Consider the following 22,201-nt stretch of genomic DNA (forward strand, 5'->3'; position numbering starts at 1 on the left):
ATCAGATTTTTTTTTTTAAGTATACACCTTTTAAGAAAAAGACCCTATGTATAATTCTGTCTGTCATTTGAGGATCACATTTTCATTTTAAGTAGTACTGCAGCACTGCATGCTATTATTGTCCCTAAGGCTTTCATGCAGAGGTCTCCTAGCATCAGAGCTAGGTAGAACATATTTCAAAGATCCAGACAGGTTGATCATACCTTCCGGTCCAAGGAGAACTGCAAGGAGGAATGAAAAGGGTCTTTGGGGAAAATAGTAGCTCACCTAAGCAAAATAATGCTTTTTAATTGCAGAAAGCTATTGTTATCAATTAGCAGTGGATCCATCTTTTAGACCAAATGTTAAGAGAATTTCTTGTTTTGCACACACACTTATAAATACACAACAATTTGCATTTGTAGTTGAGCCTTATTCTCATTTAACTCCCTAAATTTCTAGCTGCTCCCACAAATCACAGGCTGATGTTATTGTACTGTGTTTTTATTCACCTCTCCTCTTTGCTATGAACAAAATAGATATTGTCAGTGTACTGCAAACAGTTTGGTGCATAGAACAAGACAGTGATGTTGTCAACCTGAATGAGTAGAATCTCTGCTCCGGAAGTATTTAAAGCAGGTTCACTGAACACTTCTTTTTTCACTTAGTCTGAAGGAGAAGTCTGACACAATAAGCCATCCTCACTAGAGGATGAATAGGCAGCTGGGAAGCAAGGAAAGAATAACGTACAGGCATCTAAACTCCATTGCTAGAGCTGAGATTTAAGGTTTCTCTATGCCATGCTGCTGTCACATGTTTTATGACAGCCAGCTAGACATACCACAACCTAATTCACTTCTCTATAACACAACGAAGTCTTCTAATTTCTTGGGATATCTGTCAAGCCATTAAAAAGCTCTGCTCACCTCTGCAATGAACATGACTTAGTGATCATTTTACTGTGACTTTTCCAGATGCTGGACTTCTCTCCTGGTGTAATAAAATTTATACACTATCAGACAGTTCAGGCATTTGACATACTCTTACCTGAACTAATACATACTGACAGTCTCCTGGAAACCTGTACTTCAATCCATCAAATGTCAAATAATGAGCTGTACCAATAACACTGCAGGTGCCATCACAAGAATTTTTGGTGCATTCCCACTTTCGACCACGACACACACTGCAACAGAGAAAAATCAGTGACAATTACCATTATTTCCAATGTATATAAAAAGTAAGAGAATGTAAGGTGCTTCAAGCAAAGAGAAACAGCAAAAGTTTTTGCCTCCATGAGCTCATGATCTGATGATTCTTCAAAGGACACACAACAAACAATGACAGTTATTATCTTGTAACTTTCACCATCTGCTTGACAAAGCTTTTACTTATACTTGTCTTTCACTGATTATGTATTCATACTCTGCAGTAAGTAGTAGGCACAGACATATTAAGGATGCAGATTCTTAGCTGAAAGTTGTTTAATTATAAATGCTAAAGGCTGATATTTCAGTTTGATTTTCTTTGTTATCAGCTTTCTTTAAATCTGAAATAAGGTTAGGTGTTCATGATTCGTCCACAAAAAGAAGCACACATACATATCTTTATGAATGGAATGACTTTGTCATCCTTTGCTTTCTTGCAAAGGAAGTAATAATGTCAAAACCTAACTCATCTGTGAAAGACCAGGCTCCCCTGCAAGAAATGGAGCTTTGGACAAAAGGTGCACTGAAATGTATAGGTAACTGCATATTATTAACAAATAATAAGAAAAGATAAGAGCAATTGCAACATACAGGAATTGTTTTTATATAACAGATTTTTTGTGTGTGTGGTGACTATTCCAAGTGCAGAGTTACTGTTTTGTTGTTGTTGTTTTGTTTTATTTGTTTGTTTGTTTGTTTGTTTGTTTACTTAAGATAAATCCAGGCATCATCTTAACTAAATAGACACTAAGAAATCATTTGCCTAGTACATAAAAGCAACACATTCTTTGATAAATAAATAAATAAATAAATAACATTCTCAATATGCTAAGCTGGAAATAAAAGAGTAAAAATTTTGATGTAAATATTTCTTGCTGGTCATTTTTGGGTTTGTTGGTTTTGGTTTGAGCGGGGGAAGTTGTATCAGCATTTGACTCGTCTTCTACAGGTAAATCATGTAATTCCCCAGAGTGAGATTTGACCTGTAGCTTGTTCTCTTCTTTTTCCTGTGCACAGGTCAGGGAGTAACCTACTGTAGACCAAATGGAAGCATTGTTCCCCTGCATGTCTTAAATCTGGCCATTAGCTGCAACTCTGAGAAACCTATGCATTTTTCTTTGCTGCTGTCCGTCCTCAGTTGTGTCTACAGCAGATCGTCTCTGGGCTACCCAGGTAGTTTTCATTACACCACCATGCACCAGATGACAACCTCACTCATCAGCATAAATTAACATGCAGTAACACTGGGTGCAAAAATCCAAATAGTGAATTTACATGTTCAATGCCTAAAGAATGTGTTTCTCCTTTTCTTACAAGCTACACACAGGAATATGTGCTTTTTGAACATCTGTATTACAAAGAGAGGTCTGAACAGAGCCTTCTGGATTATTTCATCATACTACTAGTACTTTATTTTGGATGTCCTGTTCTGCTCAGAGCATCCTTTTAGAAAAACAATTTGCCTTCCAAGGGCCATTACAGTTTAAATATAAAGTATAATATCAGCAACACTGTTTTTATCTGCAGTACTGTCCATTTTTCCTCATTGAAAGCCAAAATAGTAGCAAATTTAATATTCAGCTGATGCCAAAGGACTTGTTTTCTCTAGTGACCAGAACTGTAAAACTCAGTCTGTCCAGTGGCTTTTGTTCAGATTATATACTTAAGTATAATATCACCCTTCTCTTAATAGGTGTTTGTTCTTGAAGTTAATTCTTCAACATAGTTTATCTGACCTAGCAACTGAAGACATTACCTCATAGTCTGACAAGAACATACATATGAATAGAAACATTTCTTCTTCTGCACATAGGTACACATGTACATACACCCTCTGAGGAATGTCATACAGTGTGATAGTGTCCCCTGAAGTCTCCTGTGGTGGTCAAAACAGAATATCCGCTGTATAGGGGAATTCACATTTGGCTACATACATACAAATTTGACTCCAAGCTAAATATCAGTTTACTTGACAGAAGCTGTGACAAGAGCATGCCTGATCTTGAAATGAGGTGCACTAGCTGTTCCCTGCCTGCATAGCTTACAAGTAATGCTACACAGGATGCCTGCTAGACTTCCTCACAAGCACAGATTATGTAAGAAAAGGATGGTATAGCCTGACATGCAAAATAAGATACTGTTTTGTCTTTTCATAGAGAGGGTAATTCTGAAGCTAAATCAGGCATAGGGTTAAGTTCTTGATATTATAATAGCCATGTTGATGTAGCAGTTGAACTGCACTATCATTATCGTGCAAATGCAGTGATACCATGATGAAACAGACTGCATTCTTTTTTTTGGTATCTCTCTCTTCCCCACTACCTCCATCTTTTTTTTTTTTTTTTTTTTTTTTTTTTTTTTTTTTTGATTGAACTGATTTCAATGCAGTTATAACAGCATAACAGGCTGAATAAAAAATATCAGACCTCTTATTCTTCATGAGGATACCAAACTGGACATTTTCAACATCAAACATTATTAAATTTCTAAGAGTTGCCAAGAATCTTTCATCCTTTTGTTACTGTGATACATTACAATCTAAATCATACAAAGTACTCTTACAAATAAGGCTCAAGGAGGTAAATACCATTATCCTCATGTTAAAATAAGGCAAATTCAGAAACAAAGATAAGAGACTTCAGAGTATCCACCAAAGCCTATGTATCCTGGAGACTCACAGGCTTTACTACACAAGCTGCTAGTATGAAAGTGGATCTTTCACTTGGCATCCCCATGCTTTTGAACTGTGAAATAAATTGATATGTTAGCTAGCAAGAAACTGAGCAAACAAAATAAAAAGAAAGGTCAATGAAATTCAACGGAAATTCTGTTCACTCATTTGTTCTTAATTTGGGGGTTTAGAATAGCATCTAACACAATCTAATAATCTAATCTAATAATAATAATTTAATAATCTAATAAGTAATAGCTTGCATGAGGTGGGAGAAGCATTCATCTACAAAATGTATACGAATGCAGATGGAAAACTTTAGTGCCCTAGGGATTTTCTAATCAAACTCTGTAAGGGCAGGGAAAGGGGAATTTTATCCCTACTTTACAGATGTAAAAACTGAGGGATAAAATACCCAAAGTATTTTCCCAAGATCAAATTGCTAACCAAAGCAAAAACAGGTACTGCACTGAATTCTCTGTTGTCCCAGAGTAATGCCTTAACCTGAGAGTAATCATTGCTTAATCTTGATAATACTTCAAAGCATAATAAATTGTGTGATACTTCAAAGAATGAAGTTTCACTAACATGAAACCTATTACACCATCCTCTATTAAATAAAATATGTAGAGTAAGACCAAGATTTTGTGTGTATGTGCAAAGACAGATTATCAAGTATATGGTTTAGCAAAATTCAGATTAGCAAATTTATTCTGTGTCTGGCTTCATAAATGTTATTCCAAAATATTCACTGAGCTCTACAACAAATTCCCAATACATAGCATAACAAAAGTTTTGCCACTAGCTTAGACTTGGAGGCATTCCGTTGTTCATGAATTAGGGTCTCCCATATGTCAAGTCAAATGTAAATGCCAAATCTGACACCTCTGACTCATATATTGCGTTTGCAGGTGTTCACATCTGGCTAAGAACAAGTGAGAATGAGAACTCCTGCAACAGCAGTACAAAAAGCAAAAACAAAAGAAAAGGAAGATCTGAGCTCCAAAATGCAGACTCTCAATTCTTATTAATTCTCAAAGCAATAGTAATTTCCTATATCACTTTCTAAATGACATTTGACTTGGTATTTGCTGAGAACTATCATGAAGCTGTTCAGTTTCTTAGTTTAAACAGCCCTATTGCTACTTTTTGAAAGGAACTTGTTTTCCAACCTTATTTTCATACTAAAGAAAAATGTCTAAAATAAGATGAAGGCTTTCTTACCAATGAGCAAAAGCATTTTTTCCAACATTTTCTTGATGTTGATATTGAAGAAAATTCTGTGTTTAAGAGGAAATGTCCTTTACAATGTCATTGTCAAAAAAAAAAAAAGACCAGTTACAAGAACAAAGCAATATGGCTATAACAATTTCAAGACTGAAGATTTTAAGAATGATTAAAAGTAAAAGACTGTGCATGGTTATTGTGAAGAACATAGTGAATCTTGCAAATTTCACAACAATATGAAGGAGCTTTACACCTCACTATATGAATGAAATTATCATTGTGTCTATTTTTTTAACTGAGTCACTTTTACCCACTTGTAGTATAAGCACATTACAGCATAGGTATCTATAAAAAAAAAAAAAATCAGTTTCCCCTCCATCTTTCTCCCTTGAAAAATACTTTTCCCCAGCTTTAATCGTAATACATGATTCATAAAGTAATATATTGGAAGGGAACTATTTCCTTACAAAACCATAAAACCTCATATCCAAATCTAACTAGTTATGAGCAGTCTCACTAATTTCAAGGTGCTGATTCTCTGATCCAATTCCAATTAGTCACACAAAGAAGTTCAAAAAGAACACAGTTTCTGTACCAATGGTACAGAGCATGGAGAGCAAAACGCCTCTCCAAAACAGTGAGTGTGCTGTGCAGGCAAAAGTCAAGAGATATCCAGCAGGCAAATAACCTATACCTTTCCTGAGGCTCCTCTTTAGCATTTGCCTGAAGGGTTCCTGTCATACAGTTGGCATATCACAGCCCTTCTGCTGATGCATGCTCCTGCCTGAAAAGGATTGATTTGTAGGTTTCCATGGGAAGCAGGAAAGCAGAGGTTAGCAACAATATGCAGGCTCCCTTCCTCCCACTGCTCCTGCATTTTTTCTTGCGTTGCAAGACCAAGGAGCAACTCCCAGTGCCTACAGAGGACCTACACAGACATGAGGGTACTGAGTGAGCTGGTGGATGTGCTCACAAAGCTACTTTCCAAAATTTATCAGCAGTCCTGGCTATCAGGAAGGTCCAAGTCAACTCTCAGCTAGCAAATGTGACACCTATCTACAAGAAGGGCCAGAAGGAGGATTTGGGAAACTACAGGCCTGTCAGTCTGACCTCAGTTCCAGGGAAGCTCATAGAGCAGATTGTCTTGTGTGTCATCATGCAGCACTTATAGGACAATCAGTTGATCAGGCCCAGTCAGCATGGGTTTATCAAAGACAAGTCCTCTCTGACAAACTTGATTTCCTTCTATGACAAGGTGATGTACTCAGTGGACAAAGGAAAGGCTGTGGATGTGCTCTATCCAGACTTTGTTAAGGCTTTTGACACCATTTTCCATGGCATTCTCCTGCAGAAGCTGGCATCTCAAGGCTTGGATGGGTGTACACCTGTCGTACGAAGACAGGCTGAGAGAACTGAGCCTGTTTAGCCTAAAAAGTGAAGACTGAGGGGAGACCTCATCAATGTGTACAAATATCTGAGGGAAGGGTGTCAAGATGATGGAGCCAGTCTCTTTTCAGTTGTTCACAGTGACAGGACAAGAGACAACAGGCACAAAATGAAACACAACCTTAGCCATTCTGTGATTCTGTACACTATTTTGGGTTAAAAACTGTCCAGAAGGCCAGACGCAAAGAGTTAAATTGAGTTGGAGGTCAGTCGATAGTGGTGTCCCTCAGGGCTTAGTGTTGGGGCCAGTTCTCATCAGTATCTTTATCAACGGTCTGGACAAGGGGATTGAATGCACCCTCAGTGAGTTTGCACATGACACTGAGTTAGATGGGAATGTTGATCTGACCGAGTGCAGGAAGGCTCTACAAAAGGATCTCGATAGGCTGGACTGATGGACCGAGGCCAACTGTATGAAGTTCAACAAGGCCAAGTGCTGGGACCTGCACTTAGGACACAACAATCCCATGCAGTGCTATGGGTTGAGGGAAGAATGCCTGGAAGGTTGCTCATTGGAAAGGGACCTGGGAGTATTGATCAATAGCTGGCTGAATATGAGCCAGATCAAGTGGTCAAGAAGGCCAACAGCATCCTGGCTTGTATCAGAAATAGTTCGGCCTGCAGGACTAGGGAAGTGATTGTCCATCTGTGCTTGGCTCTGGTGAGGCTGCACCTCAAATACCATGTTCAGTTTTGGGCCCCTCACTACAAGAAGGACATTGAGGTGCTGGAGCATGTCCAGAGAAGGGCAACAAAGGTGGTAAAGGCTCTAGAAAACAATTGTTATTATGAGCAGCTGAGGGAGATGGGGTTCTTCAGTCTAGAGAAAAGAAGGCTCAGGAGAGACCTTATCACTCTTTCGAATTACTTTAAAGGAGGCTATAGCAAGGTGGGATCAGCCTCTTCTCCCAAGCACCAAGTGATAAGACAAGGGTAAATGGCCTCATAAATACACCAGGGGAGGTTTAAGTTGGATATTAGGAGAAATTTCTTTACTGAAAGGGTTGTGACACATTGGAACAGGCTACCCAGGGAAGTAGTTGAGTCACCATCCCTGGAAATCTTCAAGAAATGTGTAGATGTAGAACTTAGTAACATGGTTTAGTGGTGAACTTCAGTACTAATTTAGAGGTTGAACTAGATGATCTTAGAGGTCTTTTCCAACCTGAATGATTCTATGATTCTACATGGGCTACCTATTTGTGAAGCACCAAGTACAGGTTGCCAGACATTTCACTGGTCTTTATGCCACATGCAAAGGGAAGATGTTGGTCTGTGTAATAGGTTTGTTATTGCACTAAAAAGCCTGACTTAATATAAAAAAGATCCATTAAGCAAACTATTTTATATATGTTTTAGAAATATGTTAACTGTTCCATAGAAAAATGCAGTTCCAGTGGCTCACCAGGTATTGCAGTCGTTAGTCACTGTTTCTCCCTTGGCATATTCTCTTCCGTTGTGAAAACATGGGCACCTCTCAGGAGCAACACACTTGTTTTCATGCCGCACCTAAGCAAAACACACAGTTCATCATCATGCAGTCCTCATGGTATATGCCAGAACTCATGAGAATAAACACAAGAAAAGATGGATAAAGGAAAGGATCAACATCAACAAAATGGTTCAAGACTATCTGAGTTAAGAAATATACGGTATTGCTAATATTTTTTTTTGCCATTAACAAAAGTAGAGCTATGGATACATAAATCACAGGCTTGTTTCAAGAGCCTAACACCAGCTGAGGAAATAGATTATGATCATGATGAAAAAGACCAATTTGACCAAAACCATGATTTAGTGAAGGTAAAATAGGCTAACCTGAATACAGAGACCAAGTAAATACCACATGTTTCTCACACAAAACAAACTGAAGGGTGGCCTACCAGAAAAGCAGTCAGATGCATGGCTCAGCTGAGAGAGAAACAGAGAGGAGAAGATGACAAGCAGTGGTGCCAAAAAGTTCTAAATTCAAGTAAAAATTCTGTTACCACAGACATTCTGAAAAAAAGAAAAAAAGAAAAAAAAGAAAAAAGAAAAAAGAAAAAAAAAGCTCTGTCAATTTGCCTACTTCCTATCCAAAAGACCAGAAAGACCACATAAGTAGCAGCCCATTATAGACATTATTTCACCTTCATAGGCTCTGTCGCTGAGAAAGAGCTATAAAACTCTTTTTTCAGTTTTGCCCTACTAAGCTTATTTTCTTTTTGTATAAAAACAATTTGTCCCACTTACAACAAACAAAACATAATAGTTTTATACCTCTCTCTCTCTCTCTCAACTCCCTTTCTATTTTGAAGCTACTCAGTTTTAGAGAACATAACAAAATTAAGGCTGGCTATACTGTTTTTCACTTGAGCATGGTTCTGCAAAGCCAGTGATAGGTTTGGCTCTTGCTTCATGGAACAGTGAAATGGAGAGCACTTCCCCTCCTCATTCAAAAGTCACAAAATATCACCTTCCCGTTTTAAATTCTTTCTGTAAAATCACTAAAATTGTTCCTTTTTTACCATTAAATACAGGCCAATGAGATCAATGTAGTCAGAATGCCAGGTTAATAAAGTAGAATTGCTCTGTCTTTTCCTATTGGGGGCTAGAAGCGCCAAAGGGAACTACTAACAAAAGGATTTCACAACCCAGAGACCCTTCATTCATATGCAGTTCTGTCGTTTATGGGGAGCTATATTATGCCAAATTAACTCATGTCAGTAGAATGAAGATGGAAACAAATACATGATTTTTTAGATGTAGAGCTGGAGCTCTACCATGGACTTTATCTCCACAAAGGACAGGCAGAAAAAAGGCCAGAGAAGACCATTTGTTTCATAGGGCATTTAATCCTGCCTTCCCGGTGGCATTCAGGAAAATGTAATGTATGACTTCACTCATGGCTACATTTCTGAATTTTTCCACAGTGTTCAGCAGCACTGTTCACAATAGACTTGAGCGCTAGCCTCTGGAAACAGAACCTGGGGTTATACTTGCAGTTAGTAAAAGGAGGATTAGGACCTCTCCTACTTGCTCCCTCACATATCTACATGAAGCTCATCACAGCCTATCCTAAACTGATAAACTGAACAGAATGATTTCACTTTTCCATCACAAACATATGGCCACCACTGAAGTTACAGCACAAAAACTGTTAATTTGTTCACAAAGAGGTAAGACTACCTTGTCTAAACAGTGCAGAGTGAGTAGGTAGGATTTAAAAAGCCAAACATCAATACTCAGAGTGGAATTTGACCATTTATGTTTGCTGCAAAACTTAATGAATGAAGATTTTGTTAATGACAAAACACAACCTACTGGTCATGTTGACATAATATCCATATCTGGCAACTCAGTGCCATGTTGGATTACATACATGTTAAGCACAGTACCATGCAGTCAGTACTTACTAGGCCAGTTGTGTTATTCACAAACAGCTGGATTTTCTGTGTAGTTATCTCAATTCATTAATAGATAGCATTTAATACAGGAGATCAAACATGTCTGAGTGCTGGAGGTGATAGGGAACACAAGTAGCAAACACAAGAAAAAACATGGGATTGTAATTAGTAGAGTTACTGTTCACACCACCTGACAATGATGCGCCTGACAGTGCATCCATGGGATTTCAAATGGTTGACTAGCTGATGAACAAACCCACTCAGTTGGAGACCCAACAGAAATGTCCACCATTTCCTTGCCCTAACTGTCTTCCTAATTGTTAAACCTTGAGAAATCTTGAAAAAGAAAGATAATATTACAGGTTGCTCAATCTTTAAAATTCTTCTTCCCTAAACTCTGCCTTACTGAGGCTGAATCTGAATCTCTTTTAGACAATACAATTTCAATGAGTATTTTCACTCTGTTCCTCCTAATAAGCCTGATAACTTCAGCAGAAAGTCATCCAAAGGTACGAAGGAGTAAAGGGTTACGTAAAGGTAGGAGGCCAGATTAGAACCAAATAGCTGATAGATTTTAACTGAAAGAGCTTGTCACCATCCCTGTGCAGACAAAAACAAGTCAAAAATATGTTAGGATAGACCACTCAAAACATGGGGTTTGGTATTTGAATTTTCTTTCTTGTTTCCTGTCTGCTTCTCATGTTTGTTTTATGAAGCATTATCCTTGGGCAGATGCACATACAAGAAGGCTGCTACCACCTCCCCTTGAAGATAGCAATGTCATTATACAGCACAAGCCTAAGTAAAAAAATATATAAGACAGCAAGTAGGAAAATCAAAATAACATTCTAGTAAGTTTCTGTAAAAACAGTTTGGAAGAAAAACAAAACAAAACAAAACAAAAAACTTCGAAGTTTGCTTATTCTTTTTTTTCTTTCAACTAACATATCATAGTTAGAAATACTGTTATTTCAGCAATCAGAATACAATAGATTTTTTCATTTCAATTTTAAACATTAATTTTGCTTTAGTTGTTGGAAATTGAAAATTTTTCATTTTCCAGTTTTGGAGTGTCTAGATTTCGTGCTTTCAAAATGATCTGTGCCTCGTTTTTCCCAGAAAGGTGGTTAACACTCCATTTCTATATTTATTAATATTTTCCAATGGGAAAAACCCAGAGTGCAGTAAACTAATCTGTGAAAGCATATTTTTCCTCACACTTCTGCACATATGTTATGATTTATCTTTTCTGCTCTGCAAAAGACTGACAAGTATGGAGAAATTCTCACCCTCCAGACAATCAAAGACAGAAAAAAAGAATCACTTTTCATGACATATTGAACATTTTTATTTTCAAGAAATCAAAACAATGTAAAAGTTCCAGTCAGGATGAACTGGAAAACTTTTTTTTTCAACTGGAATAAAAATCAGTTGAAAAAAGTTAATTTTCTTCTGCATTTTCCAATTGGAGAAATAATTGTTTGGCAATTTCTAACCCAGCAAATTTTTCATTTAAAATCTAGCCAACTCAAGCATCACATTCATGAATAATCCTTGATTATATTTTTTAAATTATTTTTCAGATATGTAATTCAAAATTTAAAGCCAATTTCTGCATAAAGATTTTAGACTATAGATTGCTTTAAGACAGATAACTAACAGATCTGTAAATACCTCTATATATGTAGGGATAACATTACATTCAATTACGTATTAGCAGCTACGTATACATGTATTTGCAAATCATACTGGAAAATTATTTATGTAAACTAAATAGTTTTGATTGTGTTTCCTGTTTTATAGAAGGAAGAAGACTGATTCTTTGGCTAATGAATTACTGAAGATCATTCATGATATTCATATACTATTGTACAGCAGGAAAAAAAAAAAAAAAAAGTATTTTGTAAAATGGCACAGGTATTTCCAGGGTGATAATGTATGCAAATATTCATTCCCATAAACGTTCACTAGTCTGGTATTGCTCACAGACATTCCTATAAACGTACTTCACCTTTGTGAGTGCTTGTAAATTAAACAGGCTTACAAAATACCTACAAGGGAGACTGACTGGTAAATAGTAATAGTAAATTACTAAAATAGTAAATAGTAAATAGTAATACCTTTTCCTGGTCCCTTTTTTTCTCAGGTCTACTGGTACAAGTCTGGAAAACACAGACTTCATGACTTTGCAGTGCTTTTCCTCAGTACAGGAAAGTACAGTACAGAGAGGGACTGTACAATAGCAAGGGAAAGGTGGTCAGCTCGTTACCACCCTAAGTCCTATCATCTTTGGCAACAGATAACAGGGAGCACAACGGCTCCCTGCAGAATGAAAAGAAATAGAGAGAAGAAAAAAAAAAAAAAAAAAAAAAGGCAGGAAAATGCACTAAACCATTAGGTACCCATTGGTGATGAAGAGGAAACAAACCGGCATGTCCCATACAAGCACCCTTCAAGAGTCTAAGGCATGGCAAAGTACAACCACATTTCAATAGAAAGCACCAACTTTGATTTCTTTGATTTTACCTTTGCATTGCTATGGTTACAGTAAAGTACTCTATATGCTAGTAACTTTTTTTATTTTTATTTCCTGCCAGACAGGAAGCAAGTGAGAAGCAATTACAGACTGAGTTTATTGGAAGATTGAACCATACTGTCATCTAGCGGACAAAAGAGCTTATTTTACTAGTTGGGTGTTTTTTTAAAAATCTTGTTTTGTTTTGTTTTGTTTGTTTGTTTTTTAAATTGGCACAACTCTTCCATCAAAAGCCTGACAAACTACCACATTGAATTCAGTGGCATGTCACACCACTCCAGAAGTGACTGGAGTTTCTCTTTCCAAAATATCAGGGACTGTTTTGCCTGGCAAGAATTTTTTGTAACAATAGTTTGAATAATAGTTCTAACCTAATGAAAAGGTATATGAAATAATATAATAATAAAGAGATTAATTACTAGGAAGTTGGTTTCTTTTTTCTATTGAGAAGTTACCATAATTTATTTTACATGAATATTTCTAAAGTGTGCTATTACCAAATCCTGGAACTGAAACCAAACCACGAAATAAAAGAGGTCCAGGTAATCCTGACTTTTATGTGCAGAGAAAGACCCATTTATACTGGAACTTATTCCCAAACTTGTGAAAATTTACTTATTACACCTTTTTGAGTTATCTTCTATATTTTCTAGTTCAGATCTACAAGACACTTTATAAGTTTGAGTTTTTGTCTGAAACTGACATCTTATTCTATTTACATAAATATGTGTTTATCAGCAAAAAAAATGTTAGGAATATTCAAAAAATACATGAACATTAATGCTAGAAATTATGAGAATTGTGGGGGCTTGTTTCTAGTAAGACAGTGGAAGGAATTCTGAGGGAGAAAAACACCATTTACAGAAGAAGAATAAAGGCAAACCTTTATAAAAATATACTGTCACTTAAGGTTAAAATTCCACTTAAAAAAAAAAAAAAAAAAAAAAATTAACTATTGCATAAAGTCATTTCATTAGACTTGAAGCCTAAATATAAACATGCATCTCAGCTCTAGAACCCATGCCTTCATTTGCAAACAGTAATATTCAGTACATATTAATCTGAACCTGAACTCGGAGCAGGTATAAGAGAGCAGAAAATAAATGAATGAATGAATAAATAAATAAATAAATAAAACAATTTCCAGACTGTCTGGGTTGCAGCATTTGAAAACCTCTTGCTTCACTGCATACACCTCTGAGTCAAAAAACTGTACCAGCATGTCTCCAAGTACCACAAGTAGCAAATAACTGTAGAATATTTTAGCCCTCAAACAAAATAAAGTTGGAACCTCAATTCTCTTTTTCCAGTATCTACCAGGTATTTTCATCTGCATTTCATGCATCAAGCATCACAAACTTCTTCCCAATAGTTTTCCTGGGCAGATGACTCAAAATTGCTATTTACTTAAAGAGTGTACGATATGTTCCACCTCTATCCTATTTCATGTTACTCTCAGGACTGCACCCAATTCCCAACCCAAAGCAACATCCTACACACAACTCTTTGCTTGTCCAGACAGTGTAGTACAGCACTGAACACTGATTATTTTTCCGTTGCTCAGAGAAAACAGCAGCAATCTGCTTTCTATTCTACTCTGTCTGCTTTCTATCAGGGTTCTATATTGATATTGAGTTTGCTGTCACTGGCTTAGCAAATAACTGTTTGCTCAATTTGAAGATGACTAAAACAATGATTAAATTTAAGGGTTACAGTGGGACATAGCCCTGGATTCCAGAAAGCATCTTTCCAGTGGAAAGAGCATGTTCAACACACTACCTGCAATTCCAAGACACCTTCTGGCATCACCCTAGCAAGTTCCATGTCTGTAGTGGGTTTATGTGGCAAGGTTTTCGTAGCAGGGGGGCCATAGGGGTGGCTTGCGTGAGAAGAATCTAGAAGCTGCCCCATGTTAGGTAAGGGCCCCACTGCTGACCAGAACTGAGCCAATTATTGATGTTGTTTTGCACCTCTGTGAGAGCATATTTAAGGCAGGGAAAAAAAAAAAAAAAAAAAAAAAAAAAAAAAACACTGCACCACACAGCAGTTGGAAGAGTGGGAGGAGTGAGAAACAGCCTTGCATATGCCAAGGTCAGTGAAGAAGGAGGGGGATAGGTGCTCCAGGCGCCGGAGCAGAAATCCCCTGCGGCCTGTGGTGAGGACCATGGTGAAGCAGGATGTCCCCCTGCAGCCCATGGAGCACCACGGTGGAGCAGGGTTCCACGCTTTGGCCTGTGGAGGAGACCACGGTGGAGCAGGTAGACCTGCACTGATGGAGGCTGAGGCCTGTGGAGGACCCCTGCCAGAGCAGATCCCAGGCAAGACCTGTAGCCCGTGGAGAGGAGACCATGCAGGAGTAGGTGACCTGACATTAGCTGCTGCCCGTGAGGGATCCAGGTTGGAGCAGTTTGCTCCTGATAGATGGATCCCATGGTACAGACCCATATCTGGAGCAGCTCTTGAAGAGATGCTGCCTGTGCGCAGCCCATGCCGGATCAGTTCAGCAAGGACTGCATCCCGTGGGAGGGACCCCACATCACAGGGGACCAGAGTGACTGAGAAGGAGCAGTGGAGAAGAAGCACATAACCCCTGTTTCCCCATTTCCCTGCGCCACTTGGGGGGAGGAAGTGAAAGAGGGTGGATGGGGGGGAAGGCGCTTTTGGTTTCTTGCCTTTGTTTCTCACTTCTCTAGCTTGTTAGTAAAAGGTAATAAATCTTACTGTCTCCCTATACTGAGTCTATTTTACCCGTCACGATAATGACTGTGCAATTTTCTCATCCTTACCTCAACCCTTGAGCCCTTTTCATCGTATTTTCTCCCTGTTCCTCTTTAAGGAGGGGGAATGAGAGAGCAGTTTTGGTGGAGCTCGGCCGCCCACCTGAGCAAAACCACCACAATGTCTTACCTCCCCTCTCATGGGGAGCTCTCAGTTTGATACAATGCAAAGGAAGGCAGCAGAACAGGCAGAGACTTGACAAGAAGACACTGAGAAGGGTTTGGCTGGATGTGGAGTGGGTAATTCGAGGTTGGATTTCTATGTATTTCTCTCTCTCTGACTAGGGATGTTCAGCAAGACTGAGGAAACATTTGGGAGGACAGATGAAGGAAGAATATATTTGTCTTAAAGAAAAAAAAATGTGTTTTTTGTCTATTTCATTATCAATTATTACAAGCTTCATCTTCTATGCAGATATACTAGTTAGAAGGAGTGAGCACCTGTCCTAATATATCATAGAATCATAGAATATCCTGAGTTGGAAGGGACCCTTAAGGATCATCAAGTCCAACTCTTGACACCGCACGGGTCTACCCAAAAGTTCAGACCATGTGCCTAAGTTCACAGTCCAATCTCTTCTTAAATTCAGACAGGCTCGGTGCAGTGACCACTTCCCTGGGGAGCCTGTTCCAGTGTGCAACCACCCTCTCTGTGAAGAACCCCCTCCTGACGTCCAGCCTAAATTTCCCCTGCCTCAGCTTAACCCCGTTCCCGCGGGTCCTGTCACTAGTGTTAATGGAGAAAAGGTCTCCTGCCTCTTGACAACCCCTTACGAGGAAGTTGTAGACTGCGATGAGGTCTCCCCTCAGCCTCCTCTTCTCCAGGCTGAACAGGCCCAGTGACCTCAGCCGTTCCTCGTACGTCTTCCCCTCAAGGCCTTTCACCATCTTCGTAGCCCTCCTCTGGACACTTTCCAACAGTTTCATGTCCTTTTTATACTGTGGTGCCCAGAACTGCACACAGTACTCGAGGTGAGGCCGCACCAGCGCAGAGTAGAGCGGGACAATCACCTCCCTTGACCTACTAGCGATGCCGTTCTTGATGCACCCCAGGATACGATTGGCCCTCCTGGCTGCCAGGGCACACTGCTGGCTCATATTCAACTTGCTGTCTATCACGACCCCCAGATCCCTCTCTTCTAGGCTGCTCTCCAGCGTCTCATCGCCCAGTCTGTACATGCAGCCAGGGTTTCCCCGTCCCAGGTGCAGGACCCGGCACTTGCTCTTATTGAACTTCATGCGGTTGGTGATCGCCCAGCTCTCCAACCTGTCCAGATCCCTCTGCAAGGCCTTTACGCCCTCATTTGAGTCCACAACTCCTCCAAGTTTGGTGTCATCAGCAAACTTGCTCAAAATACCCTCTATTCCTACATCCAGATCATTTATAAAAATATTGAAAAGTACCGGTCCTAAAATAGAGCCTTGAGGGACCCCACTGGTGACCGCCATATATATTTATGATATAAATATATAAATATATATATTTTTATATATAAAATATATATATTTTAAGCCAGCCATAAACCACAGAGTCACTGTGGAATGCTTCATAACCACATATTTCCAATCTGCAAGAAGACTGTCAATAGGAAATAATGAAGGCAATAAAAAGAAGGTCTGCTTCCCTGTGGCGCAGTTAAGCCTGCTTACCATGCCTTTTGGACATAGGCATCCAGATATGCAGCCATGGCTGATGCACTCCAAGTCATAGTTCTGGCAAGTCTTGGCACACTCCAGCCCTTCAGCTCTTGGGTTGTTTGCAGGACAGATAAATGTTTCCATAGGTGATCTGCATGTCAAGCTCCTTTTTACTTTTAGAAATAAATTTACAAAAATCGCTATTAGAACTCAAGTATTACTAGCAAGTATTCTTCTAAAGGATGGATAAACACTGGTGCTGGAAAACAAAGTTTGAGTATACAATAGGGCAATACCACTACACTAATATTCATGACAATGTAAAGGTAACAGACCCCTTTTCTGGAGTGACCTCAGTTAGGCTAGCACAAAAGTATGTATTCTAACATAGAAGCAAAAGGATCTGCATTAGGGTAAATACCATTTTATTGAAATAAACAGTTGGACTCCAGATTGCACTAGAGCTGCAAGCACACTTTAATTTGAAGCATATTTCAACCTGTAGACAGTGTGCACATATCAGCATAAAAACGATGCTCTGAGAAACACCAGCAACATATATTGTTGCATTTACACCCACCTCCAAAACTGAGTGTAACTGCATTGGTGACTGTTAATAACAATGCTCTTAGATTAAATACTAAGTTTTCAAACTCCAAAACTTCAGTTTCTGATAGAAAATTAGAATTTCCCAAGGAATTCTTTTTCAAGTGATGCTAGCAATATGCCTCTCAGAAGTTAAGTGTTAATGTACCCTATTCAATAAAATTATTTCTTCACAGTATTAAAGCATGCGTTTGGTAAGAGGTCAACATGATATACACCTAATAAGACTACCTGAAGGGGGGCAGACAGCAACACTGTTATGGGTGATCTACCAAGAAATGTTAAGCATGACACTGTGCTGTATCAACCAGACAGATTTTCAGTGCTTTTCACTGCACTAAGGATGCTTTTCACATCCTTACTTGGCAGTAAGGATGCCTGGTAGTTTATCAGAAGAAGCAAAGGCAAACAAACTTTTGTCTCAAAGTCATGAGTCAAAAATTTTCTACAAACACCCTGAGCAAGTGCATTTGGCAACATGCCGTGGAAGACGCTGTATTTGTGATTACTCTTGGTGACTGTAGGGACATTTCCAGGCCTCACCCAATCCCCACTATCCCTGTTCTCTCTGAGAGATATCCAGTCTCAGACCCTGCTCTCTCATCACAATCCCATAAACTCTATCCAGGTAGCAGTGATGAACCAGAGAAAATCACAGACCAACACAATGCCTAGCTCAGCAAGGCAGTTTTCAGTCTCTGGGAGGTTTTACGGTGAGATGCCTCATGGCCAGAAGGCACACTTGGTGCATGGTAACAGTCTAACCTTCAGGCCACAAAAAACCTTTGCACTGGAAAGAAGACCTTGCTAGTCAGAAGCAAGAGGTATAAAGCCGGCTAGCTAGTGACGTCATACAATCCTCAAGCAGCAACTGGGGGCCTCAGATCACCAAAGAACCCCTTAACCTCTACAACTGCTAAGAAATGGTGGTTGGCTAAATATAATTTTGAGAAGTGGGACAAAATGAGCCCTGCATAATCCCATATAAACATTTTATTTCTATCTGTAACAACAACAAAGTAATAAGAAGACTCACAACAGCACCAGCACTCCAATCTCCGATACTTCTTCCCTACCCTGAATTACCATGAGACCAAAGAGGAAAAAGAAATGCAATAATAAATAATAACAAAAATTAATGCATACTAACTTCTGGCAGATGGCCTCTCATCAGCGAAAATATCTGGCAGGAAGGCACCAGGAGCTTTGTTTGTACTGCAGTGCATTAAGCCATTTTCACAATAGCTAAGAAAAGCAAACAGATTTATGTTTAACAAATTGACATATAGCTTTCACTCATGCTGTTGTTTTCAGACAGGCCTGCAATGAACCAGTGAGAGCACCAAAATTACACCTGTCATTTGAACTGATCTGTTGCTTTCCATCCACTGTGTTTACCAGTGTTAAAGGCTGGATTATCCTTAAGATAATCACAGTGAAGTACTAGTATGGTAGCCGAGCTTTATGCTAGTTCCCATCCCACTGAATCTCATGCATCTGCACAGGCATGAAGCTGAGCAAGACAGTAGTCAGGCCCACTGCAGAGAGAGGTAAGGGACCACTCAGAGCCTGCAACATATGACTTCTGTGGTAGAAGAGAAAAGGAGAAGACACTGTTCCCAAACCTGGGCTTATTGAGATCCACCCAATTGCTGTGAGCCACCCAGCAATTACATTACTACTCTCAGTGTACCGCTACTCAATTAAACAATTAGAAATGCTTTTTAATATTTATCTCTTTGGTAGAGGTAATTAGGTTTTAACATTTAAGAAATATATTGTAGTACATTAAAGTGTCATTTTAAAAGCTTACAAAGTAGCTATGGTCAGTAACTGAACTTCATTTTGAACTGTCGGGAACTGTTCATGGAACAGGGCTTAATATCCTGTTTTCTGACTAAGGTGGCTTTTGAAATAATATGGATAAAGATGAAACTGCAAAACTTATTTAGGTTAGAGGCAAAATCTTGTTCACTTTTAATGTAGTTTCAGCAGCGGTAAAGGAACTAAGGAACAAAATCAGTTAGTCAGACTATCCAAAAATTTCTGAGTCACAGCATATAGGGATAAATTATGAACACTGCACTTACCACATGATGTAATGATCTGAAAAGACATCCTCTGGTTGGAAGATCTCACCATCATAGTAACAAGAACACTGGAACTTTGGTACACACTCCTTGCTCTCATCCAGGTAGTGCCCAGGGGGACAGTAGCAGCCTTCCATGCAGAATTCATTGCAGTCCTCATCTGGGTAGGACAGAGATCTGCAGGTCTGGTTGCACGGTGTTCCACATTGCCGGTAAATTTGGCCTTCAGGACAGGTCATTGCTGTTGAGATATGTGCACATGAAGTAAATTGGAATTTGATCTAAAGCCAACAAAAGCTGACTAACCCAGACTGTAAAGCTGTGGATTTAAAATGTATTTACTCAATTTATTCACCAATTGATGCCTGTATTACAGTGGCTTTCTTTTAACTCTGTAATAATATTGAAGCCTAGGGCATTGCTTATATGAACAAGCAAAACTTTACAAAGTGCAGTTTCCAATAAATGTTGAGACTTAACTGCAACCCCTGTGATGGAATTCCAACCACAAAATTTCATCCAGAATGAAAAACACAGACTCTGTCCAATTTTTGTCATTATTTGCATCTACAAGTCAGGAGCATGACAAGAATGTCATGGGCACATACACACTTCTCTTCCTTTTCGATATAGTCAGAAACAGTTTGGTCAAAATAATTAGAAACGTATGTCTCTGCCTTTGTACTACAACAGTACAAAGCCTCACAACCCAGCTCTCAGGGGTTTGTGGAAACAGGTGCAAATAACAAAGTCACTTAGTGATTGCGGAGCCAAACCTTGGAAACTAATGGTTTTTGATGATGAATTCATTTTTATGGAGACCTCATTATGGCTTTGGAGGCATACTGGATTCTTTGTTTATAAAGGTTTAACTCAATTCTACAGCACTAATTTTGAGGGAAGCTCCTCTGCCTACACCAGCATCAGCACTAGGTGGCAGTTGTGACAACACATTTCAAAAGATGAGAAAACAGGTTAGTATTACCATGGGCTTTTCACAGGCCTCCTATTAACCAGGATTTACAAAACCTATCGTGTTTGTAGTAACCTTCCAGAGCAAATGGCCAGGGTCATAAGATTATGAAGTAGGATGTTCAGTGGAGTGAGGAAAGCAGCTGCAAACAAAAGTAGGCACATTTGTATTGTGCAAAAACCAACATGAAGGTTTCAAACCAAGGCAGCTCTTTCTCCTGTCATCCCTGCAGAACGATACAATAATTCCTGCCCCCCTGTTCTGTGATCACAAATCCCCAGGAAATGTAGCAGCAATGGCAGTAAAAGAAAAAAATATAGCAAGGCTAAAACCCTGCAACCTTACACAGCTGAAGGCAGAGCAGAAGTAACACTGAAGATCACAAAGCAAGATTAACATGCTATCAAATGCCTAATGTTTACATTCACAAAATTCTTCTGAAATGAAGAATTACTGTAGAGAGGTGTGGTTGCACCAATATCCCCTCCCAACTTTATTGAGGTACCTGTAATCCAGACATGGGAGTGTAAACTGTAAACCCCTAATTTGAGGATCCAGGCAACAGGCATCAAAGGTGACTTGAAGCCTTCTTCAGAAAAGAGATCTCCCTGATTTGGGACTTGTGTCCAAACTATTTAACCTTCCTTTCACAACACAAAACCTAGAAATGCATATGTGCTTATCGACACAGTAGGCAGAGTAAGTACCTTCTAACTCAGAAACAAATAGATGACTCTAGGTTCACTCACAGTTATAGAAGTCTTTGGCAGCTATTCACTGAACAGCGCTTCTCACTTACATGAACACAGTCTCTGCGGCAAACCAAATACTGAATAGGCACAGGTCAGGGCTGAAGACCATTTTAAAGGCATGTGCAAGTTAGTGGTAACACTCCCTGCCTACAAGGACATGTTTACAGTGGATCCCTTTTTTAGCTAAAGCTTTGTAACTCATCTTACCTGCCCATGCACTTCCTAACACTTAAAACATCCTCCGGTTTTCTGGTTCAATTACATAAGGCTACATTCACATTCCAAGTCCCACCACACTACTGCATCACCTCTCAGCAGCATCTGTTTTTAACAGCAAAAGGGCAAGACAACTGACCTGGGAGGGGACTGCTGTCAGTACACTTTGTAATAACACCATCACTGGAAAAAAAAAAAAAAAAAAAAAAAAAATCCCCTTATTGCCAGGAAAATTAGAGGAAAAGGCGAGGTGCATCTAGTCATTCTACTGATGCCTGCTATAAAACTCAATAGTTCAATGCTGTGCTCTAAAGCTCAGCCTATCCTGGGGATAAGATGCAAATAGTGGGAAATCATTGGAAAATTTCTGTTTGTGAGGTTGTTCATACAGCTTCTTGTGGACAGGCTTTCAACCCAGAGTGAAAGAGACATAAGTCCTTACCAGTTTCTTGGGTAGTACAAGATGAAAACAGTCACATCTAGGTCAGAGGCTCTGCAAAAAGACTCACCGTGGCAGACTTAACACAGTTGCTCCATCAGCACCAGCTGGTATGCTGAGCCCCACAATGCAATGCAATCATTCTCAAATGCTGCTCAGATCCAGCACTCCTGGATCTACCATACAAATCCTCTCACAGAAGCCATGCAAACAAAATAAGCAACCAGCCTACCCCCACCAGATATGGGAAAATATTG

At 39.2% G+C, this 22,201-nt stretch overlaps 1 protein-coding gene across 1 annotated transcript in view; it reads right to left on the reverse strand.

Annotated features, from left to right (window-relative positions):
* VWF (von Willebrand factor) overlaps positions 1-22,201 on the reverse strand; it is a 145,772-nt gene that overhangs the window by 79,104 nt on the left and 44,467 nt on the right. The window contains exons 16-20 of the mRNA XM_082774180.1: positions 19,565-19,805; positions 18,625-18,719; positions 16,881-17,041; positions 7,937-8,040; positions 1,027-1,165 (exon numbers count right to left, since the gene is read on the reverse strand). Of these exons, the coding sequence (XP_082630306.1) occupies positions 1,027-1,165; positions 7,937-8,040; positions 16,881-17,041; positions 18,625-18,719; positions 19,565-19,805 (740 nt within the window). The remainder of the gene's footprint in view (positions 1-1,026; positions 1,166-7,936; positions 8,041-16,880; positions 17,042-18,624; positions 18,720-19,564; positions 19,806-22,201) is intronic.

The sequence above is a fragment of the Aythya marila genome (assembly GCF_965140915.1).
Source record: "Aythya marila genome assembly, chromosome: 1".
NCBI lineage: Eukaryota > Metazoa > Chordata > Aves > Anseriformes > Anatidae > Aythya > Aythya marila.